Source organism: Papilio xuthus, unplaced genomic scaffold (assembly GCF_000836235.2).
Source record: "Papilio xuthus unplaced genomic scaffold, Pxut_1.1 DF827461.1, whole genome shotgun sequence".
Taxonomy (NCBI): Eukaryota; Metazoa; Arthropoda; class Insecta; order Lepidoptera; family Papilionidae; genus Papilio; species Papilio xuthus.
Genome location: NW_013531188.1, coordinates 4,747,279 through 4,761,140, shown reverse-complemented (window position 1 = coordinate 4,761,140; position 13,862 = coordinate 4,747,279). Strand labels below are relative to the sequence as shown.

Sequence of the window (13,862 nt, the reverse complement as noted above, 5' to 3'; positions counted from 1 at the left end):
TCAAGTGAAATTTCTAATTATATTTGCGACGCATAAATTAAGTTAGATCCGAGTTCCGCTAATATTTTTTTGTATGTAACCGTATCCCTAATTTCAATGATCTTAAATCTATAATATTATTGAAAAATTATAGTGTTTGCATATGTGATGCAACCTGCACATATCTAAGAAGAAATTCAAAAATATGTGTGAAGTCAACCCGCACTGGGCCAGTGTCGTTGACTATGGCCTAATCACCCCTAACTTAGCACTCCGAGCCCCTCATTGGGGACGTATAGTGAGCTGATGATGATTATATTTAATAGGATAAATGGCGGGAAGATAAATTAATGTATGCCAGAATATTAGAGGTTAGTTTTCATTGTTTTAAATTTATGTCGGAGTCGTGTGCATCAGGTTCCCGTTGCTCGTTAGCCTTATAATAAAAACAATGTACAGCGTCAATAGCCTAATGGTTAAAGGTACGGATTTCCGATCACGAAGTCGGGGGTTCGAATCCCGCCATTCGACTATTGTAAACCATATCTTAGCACAAGCCTAGAGCTTAGTTGGAATAGTAAAAATAAATATTAGTAAATTTACAAAAAGATCTGCAAATATTTTATAAAAAAAAATTGTAGTTACGCTTACTCTTTCTGTTTACTTTTATAATAAACTAAACATTATATCGTTTTGGAATTCATCTGACGTCCATCAGTGCGTCAGTCTGTCTGTTATACTGTCATGAGTCATCAACATATCTTGAATTTCGTGAGGTCACAGTTTAGTATAGCGGTTCAGGCGCCCTGCAATCGTTAGACAAGGTTAGCTGTATTAATGGTAACTGTTGTTAGAGTGGGATAGTTGTAAGCTGATGGTGACCGCCGACCGTTCCATGACCCCGCTTAATCACATATCTGCAAGCGTATTATGATTATCACAGGCCTTCGTTGCTTCGTGGTCAGTGACTTATTGCACACACATTGTTTAATAATAATAAAAAATACAGCTCAAGTTAATTTTAAGTTTTACCTGAAATTTGTATTAGGGTAGCGACACATGAAGAAATCTTGTCTATCTATGGGTTACTGAGATGAAGGTATTAAAAATTAGTTTGTGCTCACGATTAATTTCGCGCATATCTGTATATTAAAAAAACTTAATTAGTAGTCTATATGTTCGTTCAGATTATGTTCTACATATATGCAAACCTTCAACGAGATCTGTTAAGCTGTTGTAGAGATATCTAGTTACGAACATTCTAAACATTCGCATTTATAAAAGAAACAAAAATGTTTAAATATGTGTTAGATTAAGTCTACCTATAAACTGTTTAAAGTATTATTTATTTATTTATTTACATGGAAAACTTACAGTTATAATCGTATAGGTTTTTTGAACAAGAAGTTTTATCAACTATGAGTTACCACTGCATTTGTTAAAGAGTTAAGCATAAAATTACACGAATTTAAATATAATTTTAATTTAAACTAACATATAGATTTAATGGTCAATTTATGCACATATACGTTGACTTCCGTGTTCATTTTCGATATCGCGGTGGGCGGTACAAATTGTCGTTGACACCTACTTTTATGCCAAACAGTTTTTTATTAGCATATTATTTCGCGTCACTAATTCATTGTTTGGTTGAAGGTAAGTTGCGCATCTAAGGCGCTTTACAGACTAGCAACTTTATTAGCAAATGACAATTTTATAATTGTTAAAAGTTAACTTTGCGGTTGCTACTTCGAGCATTCAGAAATTAATCTTACTTCTTATGATATTAATGTTAAATGCGATTGTTTTGATATATGGATGGAAGGATAGATTGATGGAGGTTTGTCAGATGATATTTCCAGAACGGCTGCATGGATCTCGCTGCAATTTGTCATAGATGTAGAACACAGTCTGGTAGAATACATAAGCTACTAATTAAGATATATCCTCAGTTAATTTAGTCATAATTTGTAGACAATAAAAACAGTTGCTGATTCAATTGTTATAACAGTTGGTCCGTCTGTAAACCGCCTAAAGAATGAATGATTTAAAATTTCAAAACGTCGCTTTCTCCTAAACACAAACGAATCTCTAATCTGTGTATTAGTGACGATATTTCTAGCTGTCGTAAAATACGAGAAATTCCTAATGACATCAAAACACACCGTTAGAGGAACAAAAGACGATACGATGTAACATTTGTCGTGTTAGGCGACATTGGGTCGCGTGCTGCGCCGTATGAAAAATGTCCAACATAAATAACGGATTATCAAGTTGTATCGAGACGTAATAAGATACCGTCTAACAACTAAAATAAATAGGTGAGCGGTAAATGAAGCTGTGTAGCGCAGCGCACTCACAAATCGAAACGTCGGCATTCGGTTTGGACATTTTCATGTGTGGTTCCATTTTAAGCGATTTTGTTTTACCTTAAAAGTTCTATTAAAATCTTTTATATCGTTAACTAAACACAGAATAATTAATCATTGGTTTCTGAGACCAAAATCCCCTTATTGTTATATCTGTTTTGTTATTGATAAGGATGACGACATGTTTTACATAGAGATTTGAATCTTAAAACCAATGGCAATTGTAAACCGATTTAAAACTAATTAAGTACTCACCAGCTTTTATTTCTTAAGGCAGCAATAATAAATACTCCATCTACGACAAAAAAAAACAAATTAGTGATCTTTTTATTCTTAAAATGTTAAAAAACATAAAGTAAAAACGCACATTTTTTAATTAATATTCCGCTTCCGCTTATGCTATCGTTCTGTACCCACTCTTTTAAGATATATGGCCGCGCATGCCTTAATGTATCTTACCAATCTCTTTGAAGTAATCCTGATACCACGGCTTCGGGGATGTCCCTTTTAATGGACCAATTAATTCCCCCTCTTTTTTTAACCTTTTCGAACCTTATAAAAACTTATATTTAACCTTAAACATTCTAGTTTGTATTACAATGTAATTATCAAGATATTATAAATGTTAATTGGTCGATAGATATGTATTTTGCACACTGATTTTTCTGATTAAGCGTCAATAGCCTAATGGTTAAGGGTAAGTATTTTCGATCACGAGGTCGAGGGTTCGAATCCCGCCATTCGACTATTGTCGTAAACCATATCTTAGCATAAGCTTAGAGCTTGTTTGGAATGGTTAAAGATATATAAGTAAATTAAAAAAAACTGCTAATATTTTATAAAAATAAGTGATTAAGTACAAAATGTTATTATATACTTATACATATAAAATATTTATAATAAAAAAAATATTTTTGCCTATTTATAAGGCCAATTAATTTACCGTACCTAATTCGTATGAGATTCTTTTATACATCTTTTTAATTAGTCAAGTATGCCTATACCAAATCATATCCGAATGTTTGGATGTATAAATGGATGGATGTTTGAAAACATCTTCAAAACGGTTGCATGGATGTCGTTAAAATTTAGCATAGATGTAGAACATAGCCTGGAAAAACAGATAGGCTAAACTTTCGAATTTATAATATTAGTTTGATAATACACAGATATCAGTAACAAGTCTTAACTAATTCATCGGCAGTTAACGAATGCGTGAGTAATTATTAGGAAGGACCGTTCTAAGGAAACTGGTTTTAGCAGTAACCATTCGTTAGTAGAACTATTGACGTGCTTTGAATATATCGACCCTGTTCTCATTTAAAACGCTTCGGTTATTAAAATGTTTAATCAATAAAATAGCGCACAAATGATACATTATTAATCTTTACTTACTAATATTATAAATGCGAAAGTAACTCTGTCTGTCTGTCCTTCTTTCACGCAAAAACTACTGAACCGATTTTAATGAAATTTGGTACACAGATAGCTTAGAGCCTGGGAAAAGACATAGGCTACTTTTTAACGCGAAAAACGGGTTGTAAGGGGTTGAAAAGAGGGTAAAATGTAAGGTGTATAAGAATGTTTTGAAGTTTTATATGTTTTGTTGTTATGTTTTATAAGGGTTAGTAAAATAAGTAGCCAACATAATTAAAATTCTACTTAAAGACAGTATTTCACGGGGACAAAGCCTAGGACACAGTTAGTTAAATATATATTTACTAGCTGTCTCCGGTGAATGCGTTCGCGTGGTATTACTACATGTTCTACATCTCAAGATCAATTGAGCCGTGTTACAGATACCTTCTAACAATCATCCATCCATCCAAACATTTGTTTTAATATTAGTAAGAAGTTATGGACAGTATTAATTACAATCATTTGGCGCTTTCGTTACAAAGTCAAGTGTCAGAATCATTAGTGAAGGGACATAAACGTCGACATTTTAAGTAAGGCTAGTGTTGTGCCAGTACACCGGCAGTGTCGGATTATCTTCCTAACAGAAGTAATATAAGACAAGTATTAGTGCAATGGAGTTCTGGGGCTACAAAAGCCCTGTTAAAGTTAAACAAGGTATGTCAAACTAAACAGTGATATTATTAATGTACTAAGACATCTCTAAAATGAAACAAATCGTTTCCACCACGAAATCTATGTCAAGAGCAAAATTATGAGCTTCTCAAATAGCTTCTTTTTTTATAAATGAACCTTACTGTTTTGTAACAAAGTTGAATTTACATTAAGGATCATTATTTATCTCAAATAGTTGTCGATTTTGTACGTGTTATGAATTACACCAATTTTATACCATAAACTTGTAATTTAGTGGCCAGTCCACGTAAATGGGTCAAGCATGATCTGTTATGTAAATTCTTTTTAAATTTTCATATTTTTATCTTATTAATAATATAAATGCGAATGTTTGCATGTATAGATGGATGGATGATGGTATGTTTGTTACTAGTTATGTCTAGAACGAATCAACGGATCTCAATTAAATTTGACACAGATATATAACACAGCCTCGAACAAGACGTAGGCTACTTACGACGTTTTTTATTTCCGCACGGACATAGTCGCAGGAAAAGCTAGTCGTCATAAACTTGTTACTTTAAAGAAAAAACAGTAAAAGAGCTTACATTCTACTGAGATAAAATTTTAAAATTTAAAAGGCGTTTTAAAATTAGTATTAGTAGTAATATATTAATAATATAAAATAGTGTTGTTTAGTAACTGATCGATTTTATCGATTTCAAAAAGTTAATTTAACACAAATATTAATTTCAACAGATTATTCAACTGACGAGGTACAATATGAGCTTTCAAAACTATTTAAAAGATAATTAGTTTCAAAGAGATGCAATATAAAACAATAGCTATGACCGTGCGACCATGCGGTCATCGATTGTAGACTGTGACTATTAATAGACAGGACCTGTCAACCGTAACCTTTTGTTGTTAAATAAAAAGAACAATAAGTACTCACGCAGATATTTGTGTGCGTTGTATGCTCGCTGCATTTTCGATGGTGTAAATTTGAAATCAATATGCGTTCATAAAGACGTTTCAATCTTAATTAACAATCAGTGTCAGCGAATTTGTTTGGCACATCACGACTTTGAGCTTAGTCCTTTTTTCTATAGTCAAAGTAGATTATAGATAGTGATGTCCCGATCCGAGTCGAGATGTATCGACAGATAGTGTAATGACGCGCTATTAGCGAGGTGTCGACGCGGCGTGGGAGAGAACGCGGCCTACATTCGTTAAGCCGGACAATAGGGATGTACAAACCGTCGATTATTTTTTGATATCGATAATATTTTTAAAGATATATTACACTAATTTACGCAAAACAACATTTATTATAAACTGTTTTTTTAATGCTAAAAATATTTAGTAATTTTATAAAGTAGATTCTTTTTACTGTCCAAGAAAGTTATACTATTCGATACTTGAATTGTTATTCGATTGTTTTATTAAGATAAGTAAGAAATACTACGATTTAACTGCTAAAGTTTAATAACTAAACTTTAATTAATATCGATTTTGTTAATTTATAGTCTGTATTTCCGTTTACATTCCGGACCGATATCTTACATCACTATTGTCCAATCACAAGCGCAATTACTCTAATTCAAGCGGAATTATTCTGTAACTACGTAACACTTTAATTGAATTGTGAGACGAAGCTATAACTTGTGGAGGCATGTCGTTTTAGATATACGTCTTTATATTAGAAAGGTTACATCTCTAACCTTCAAGAATATACTTTTAGACTTTATTAGTTATAATCCTTTGGCGCGAATTGCCTTTTCGTTACTAAGTCAAGTGTCAAATTTATTAGTGACGGGACATAAACGTTGACATTTTAATAAGACTAAAGTTGCGCCTACATCGATACAGTGTCAGATTTTCTTCCTAACGCTACTAATCTAACTTCTTACTAATTTTTTAAATGCGAATGTTTAGATTGATGGTTGTATGTTTGAAGGTATCTCCAGAACGACATAACGGATTATGATGAAATTTAGTACACATGTAGAACATAGTCTGGAAGGACACATAGACTACTAATTAAGTTTTTTTTTAATTCCGCTGACTTGGTGCTTTTTATAATTTTGTAATCTGACCGACAACATGACTTTGGACACGTACTCTTTTTATTTTACATGAAACTTAAAGAATAAAATTAATATAGTGTTATATTCGCATATAACAAATAACTCAGCGTAAACATTATTAAGCGTTACCTTTTTTCATCATCGGCTTGAAAAACAAGAAAAAAAATATCGAAGCGCGTGCCTCACCATTCGAGTCGGCGCGCTTTGTCGGTCGTTCCCGCCAAAAAACGTGTACACTTCAAATGCCAGACATTTCAGAAATTTCTTACGTTCCGGTTTAGTTTAATTCATTTTAATGCTTCTTAAGCTATCGTATTTAAATGATACGATATATTTTTAACAGCTATGTATTGTCCTAAAGATTATTCGTATTTGAAATTGACGTTTCGTGTAAATGGAAAATTTTAAGACAAATTTTTTAAAACTAATTAATTAAGAAATAATTGAAAGTCAATCGTCGGTTACACTTTAAAGTAATCAAAAACATTATTTAACTTGATTAATACAAATAATAAAATATATTTTATTTACCAATTAGTACACTAAATTGAGCCGGTAACATTTTTAAACGAAGCCATCTTTTACACCTGTTCAACGAGATGCAAGTCGTGACATAAAATTAATCGATTTAGTACTTCACTTGATCTCGACGACACGACGCGATGTCACGGCTTTTAGTGAAAAAAAAACAAACCATAGACGTAACAAAAAAGTATTTACTGTGTAAATTGCTAAATATTTTCGTAGCTTCACATTTTTGAATTTATTTCTGAACGTAAAGTCTTTTTTTTTGTAGATTTTCATCAAAATATGCTTCGAGTTATGTAATGGAATAATTCTAAGGCGTTGCATGTTCGTAATTTGGTTTACCTTTCACTTTTTGTCCACTCAAGTTATATTAGTAAAAATACTGCTTCTGTTTGTCTTAAACATTTTGTCACTATTCAAAGAAAAAAAAAAATGAAAGCAATTATTCAAACTAATTATTTGTATATAAATTAAATATCGATATTTTATGTGACAAAAAATCTCCTAATTAAAATTAACAAATGACATGGCCTCTTTTAACATTTCCGAGCATAGACAACTGAATGACATAAAATATTTAAAAAAAAAACCGTGCGATACCGCGAGCCGTTCTTATACCGGACAATAGAGGTCAAATTCTAGCCGGTCACCAATTTAAATCGCATTAATAGAAATTATAGCGCACTGAAGCTATCTTAAATTGTTGCATCAACACACGATCGGACAACTGTAGTCAAATTCGTTAACAACATAGTTTAAGATACAGTTATTTTATACAACTTTAAACTAAATAATAAAAAAATAAATTCTCTGAGTATGCAGAGATTTAATAAGTAAAGATATCGTTTGATAAGATGAACCTTCCGTCATATTAAATTAGCATTTTAAAGTAGAATTATTGATAAGAATGATCACTAAGCACAGTTTAAGCGGGCTAATTCGGTATACTTTTACATGAGAAGAAATTAATAATACGTTTTTTATTAAGACAAACATAATTTATAAAAGTATACGCTTTTAATTTTATTGCAAAAAAGAAAAACTAAATTTATAATAATTTATACTTAATATTCTTTTGTACATTATTTAACATAATGGAGAACGTTTATAATAATACATTTATCGAGAGCATTGACCAATCAAAATGCATTTTGTTATCAATCCTTTACTGCGTACTTTGAAACATCGACTCAACAAACAACAATAAAACTTTAGGTACCTTTTAAGTCAATAATTATAAAACGTAATCAAATATTAATTTTATTCCAAACTTGATTATTATTTGTCAGCAATGTAAATTCATTTACGAACCTCACAGGCAATCCCCTAACACATAAAATAATTACAAACACACAAAAGTGTCTGAAGACGTCACAATGGGACGCCATATTATGCCGTTTCTCGCCATTCGTCTGACAGTTGTTAGGAGGCCATAAACCGCGCCATTACGTGGCCGCCATAATGACGTACTTGCATGCTAATTGCCAACTACTGCTTCGAACACTTCGATATTGTTGGACACGTATTTTACTATTATCATTTTAGTCATTCTGTGCTATAACACATGTAAATTGTATTACTACTAAATATTAATTTAACATGTGAACTTGACCTGACATTTTTGTAAGAAACCAGATTTTAGTGTATCAGTGTGTAATAATGAATCCTAATATGTGATTTTCTATTGTTTCAGCGGTACAAAGAGGCCGAGTGCCACCGACGCAACCCGCGGGACTTGCACTGCCCGGCCAGTTTGCCCTCACGAACGGCGACCCGGCCGGAGGCCTCAACAGCCATCCCTACCTCTCCTCCTACATATCACTCTTGCTCCGAGCCGAGCCCTACCCGACCTCGCGATACGGCCAGTGCGTCCAGCCCACCAATGTCATGGGCATAGACAATATCTGCGAGCTGGCAGCGAGGTTACTCTTCTCCGCCGTCGAATGGGCGCGAAACATCCCCTTCTTCCCCGACCTCCAGGTCACCGACCAAGTCGCGTTACTACGACTCGTGTGGTCGGAGTTATTCGTCCTAAACGCATCCCAGTGTTCGATGCCTCTCCACGTGGCGCCTCTGCTCGCCGCTGCGGGCTTGCACGCCTCGCCTATGGCGGCGGACCGCGTGGTCGCCTTCATGGACCACATACGAATCTTCCAAGAACAAGTGGAGAAGCTGAAGGCGCTTCACGTGGACTCGGCGGAGTACTCCTGTCTGAAGGCGATCGTCCTCTTCACGACAGGTAAAATTTTGGACAGTCTTTTCGGGGAAGCGCGGCTGTTGCTTTACAGGGTGGCGGGCGCTGCTGGTTCTGTGACTAACTACGGTGAGCTCGTTGTGTTAGTGAGAACGCACCTCGATGCTTACGCCGAGGCCACTCGCGTTCAGCAACCGCCAGCGCCGCCGCCACCCTCGGCCGCTTCTTCGGGGTACTATTCAACGCTTGACACGTCTTTGGGCGTCAACTCTTCCCTATCTTACGGCAGCTTCCTCTCCACACCTACCCGTCTGCCGCCTAACTACACCAGTAGTCCGCGAATACCTGAGCCAAGCACATCGTTTAAGATCTGGGATGGTGGGAGCGGCAAGCCTAAGTCAGATCAGGGAGGTTGACGATACGTGTAGGGATTTTGACCATTTGGGGTGGTGGATGTTTGCGTTTGCCGTTTGGCATTACGAGTAGATCTTTTTCGGTCGTAGGGCGTTTAACAATCGAGTTTTACACGGGAATAATAACTCACGCTCCTTGGAATCCAGTTAAACTGACGTCACGGGGAGTCAGGGACTTATTGTTTTCACTACGATACGGAATAATTGTGATAGTGATATTATTTGATATTTAATTTGATAAGTGATAAATATTTAATATGTAAATATTAGTCTGCGTAAATAAGTTATATTTGTATTTAATTCGTGTATATAATTTCTTAATTTATTATTTCCTTAATATATTTCGGTAATTTATTAAAACTAACATTGTTTCATTTCTCTTTCTACTAATTCTTCCTTTTATTTATTAACTTACATAATAATTATAAATCACCCTGTATAAGAGCGTGTTACATCGTATAACTGACACGGTGATGCCTAGATTCAATAACGAGACTTGTGAAATGAGCTAATAAGTTACGTAAACATTTGATCCTAAATTACTACCGCAATTTAAATAATACTAAGTAAAATAATCGAATGAATATTTAAAACACTTCAAGAATAATATCAAAAAATCGATATTAATTGACGTAATAGTGATGATAGTATCGATTAAAGTTTATAATTGATTTGACATTTCGTTACTACAAGTTCTCGAAGTCATAAATAATGAATGTATGATAATCTAGAATACATTTAGTCGTGTGGTGTGACGGTGGAGTTGGCCGTCACCGGAGAAAGTTACTAGCGCGGATAAAACTACATTTATTGGCATTGCATATTCATGGTACCCTCGGGCGTATACCTGGCCAGCGTATCTGGATACTCGCTTTTATGTTGAAATTAACTAATACTGCGGATACTGGGGATCAAGTTAGATCGGTCGGTGTTGTAGTGAATGTATTAGTAACTCCTTTCATGAGTTGGATATCCAGTGACAGCGTACAATGCTTTGAACTACTGTACAGAGCTTTTAAATATTCTCTATTTTATGTTCATATATTCGTATTGTGTTCCAGTTTCATTATATAACGTTGTTTTAACATTATTATGAGTGAGATGTGTATTTTTATTCAGCTTTAAAAACAATTTTTTCTTGATCGAGACATTGGTTATTGTTACGTGACTTAAACAAATAATTACTTAAAAAAAAACGGTATCTTTTAAATATTTTAGCAAATATTAAATGAATATTAAAGCGACACATTTATGTAATTAGCTATCTAAATTAATCAAAAATAAAAGAAAATGCATATACATATGTCAATCCAATATTACGTCGAAAAATGTCAATAAATTCAAAGAGTCTATTGATATCCAAGTTGCATGTTGGCGAAAGTGTCGCTCGTCGGAAACATTGGCAGACGTCCTCTGTGGACAGATAATCGCAACCTGTCGAGTTTTATGTGAGAACCGATAGAAGGGGACATAGTGTTCGCAACTTTACGATGTGAGCGGTTTATCGTAGAACTTTCAATTTAATCTGGATTGTGTAACATTCAATCGTTAATTTAATTATTTTCAAATAATAAATCTTACATTTTGAGTCACTTTATTAAAAGAAAAATAAACATAGATGTAATATTATGTTATAATTAGTTTTTTTTTATAAAATATTAGTAGTTTTTTTTTGTTAATTTACTAATTTTCTTTTACCATTCCAACTAAGCTCTTGGCTTGTGCTAGGATATGGTTTACGACAATAGTCGAATGGTGGGATTCGAACCCCCAACCTTGTGATCGGAAATTCGTACCCTTAACCTATTGACGCTTATAAACTCAAATGTTATTAAATTGCAGAAGTTAATGTTTTCTACAACAATTAAACTTATTTTTAGTTATTTTTAATGTATAGGAGTAATATAATATGCATAAAACCTTTTTCATTAAAGATAAGATATTATCTATGGTCGAGTGTCAAGTAGGGCAGAGACAAATGCGCCTTCTTTCGGTCCGAGTCAGCAACAAACGAGATAATTTGTTCCATTGTGTTCCTCTCATAATATAAGCATTACTGACATCCCATAAATGAAGACATTCATCTATTTAAAACAGGTTTTATATTTTTTTAATTTCATAGTTTTTTACTTTGATAATAGATTTAAATTTTCAAGTATAAAATAAAAATAAATAAAGAAAGTTGTTTTATATTAATAGCCTAAACTTCCTCGATTTTGCTACATGAGTCAATCGGGTTTCTAGATTTTAAAATTAACTCCTATCGCCTGGGACTCCGTTCGCGTGGTATAATACGAAAACTTAATTACTAGCCTATATGTTCTTCCAAACTATGTTCTACATCTATATCAAATTTTAACGAGATCTATACAGCCGTTTTGCAGATAACTTCAAACATCCATCCAAACATTCGTATTTATATTAGTAAGAAGTAAAAATACTTGCTTTATAGTTATCTTTATAATATTTCGCCTTATCAACCGTTGTATATTAAAGAATTTTCAACATAATAATCATAGAATTATTTCTTAAGAGTGTTGCATAACAATATTGTGGGCACATCCACGTCTAGAGTTGCCAGGTCGACAAACTTAATAGCCCGACAGATCAGTCAATTTGGCAAGACATATTGATAGAAAGGCCGGACATGCGACCGACAATCGTCTCTCGTCGCCTCCACTCGAACAGTTTCGTTTGCGAAATGTAAAAAGCCGGACAACCCGGACACCTTTTATTTTAGCCGGACACGCGATTACAAAACCTACCGATGTCCGGCTTTTTCTGGCCAACATTACATCTCAAATTGAGTAGCTACTAAAAATCTAGGCACAAAATCATAATGCGTCATGAACAAAAAAGCATTAGAGATGCGGGATTATCCTTCGGGGTCTTTTAAACGGTCTTGCACACATCCGTCTCTTTCACGCTTATTAAATAGCACATGGGAGAGAGCAGGAAGTGCGGCGTGTGTTGTGCTGCTAACGGTACAGAGGTCGTGACGGTAAGACTCCGGGCGAGTCACGATTTTGAAAAAGTGTCGGACGCTCGGGACCTGGGCGCTTGCGTTCCGAGATATTGCCGCGTGGTGCAAACCATTGAATTTTATTTTAAAACTATTGAAGAACTATGCCATTTGCGCGGAATTAAAAAAATAATAAGTAACCTATGTGTTCTTGCTGACTATCTCCTATATCTTTGCCAAATTTCATCGAGATTTAATGAGCCGTTCTGGAGATCTTCTAACAAACATCCATCCATCTATACATTCGCATATATTAGGAAAGTCTGAAGACCAGGTTTTTCAATTGTTATTTTAGTCTTAGATCAATAAAAAATCAATAGATTAAAAATGCCACTGAACTCAATCGAATTATGTATCCAATCGTAATCCAACTATCGTAGTACATTTATGACAACCCTATCATTATATCTATTTATTTCAAAGACTTTAGGGATGTCAACATTATATTATAATAACATAAACTCTATATATATGCCCTTCAGTAGTACCAACATTGACGATATAATTTCGTAAGCTCCTTACAATTATTTCGTAAAGTTTAATCAGTACGGCAATAAAATCGCTGTTGCCTATAACATGAGACTTCAATGCATAATGCATCCTGTATATAACAATTTATTACATGGTGTATTTTATATAGTGTCGCCCTTCCACAGTAACAAAGATGTTAAACATTTTCTAAAGCTTATGCCCTTACCTTCTGTGTATCTACGACTATTCAAAGATGATTTAAACACCCTGTAAGCATAATATTACGTAAAGAAAGTGTAATTTGACATATTTAATGTGAAAAAGTGCACGAAGCTGATGATGGATGGATGTTAGAAAGACTCCAGAATGGCTGCGTGGATCTCGTTGTAATGTGGCATTTAGAAAAAAAAATAAAAAACCTGGAAAAACACATAGGCTACTAACTATGTCTTTTTTTATTTTACGCGGATGAAGTCACGGGTTACAGCTAGATAAACTCCGTGATTTGCTTCCCAAAGTGAGCTTAAAAGGGGATGAAAAATATAACAATATCCCCAAAAGTTGAGATTCAATTTGCTATTTGTATAAAAATGCAAATCATCGGTCCACCTTGCCGTCTTAATTTGTTACATTGTTATTTTAAAGTAAGAAATCATAGATTTCGTCTCCTACCAAAATTAACTTCCCATTGTGATACAATTACTTGCAAATTCCAAAGCAATTTGTACAATATCCATTGAAGCGTAAAAGGCGAAATACAGTGTA

At 34.1% G+C, this 13,862-nt stretch overlaps 1 protein-coding gene across 1 annotated transcript in view; it reads left to right on the top strand.

Moving 5' to 3' along the window:
• Positions 1 to 13,862, top strand: part of svp (COUP transcription factor 2) — a 77,803-nt gene that overhangs the window by 24,815 nt on the left and 39,126 nt on the right. The window contains exon 4 of the mRNA XM_013314212.1: positions 8,691 to 9,236. Within this exon, the coding sequence (XP_013169666.1) occupies positions 8,691 to 9,236 (546 nt within the window). The remainder of the gene's footprint in view (positions 1 to 8,690; positions 9,237 to 13,862) is intronic.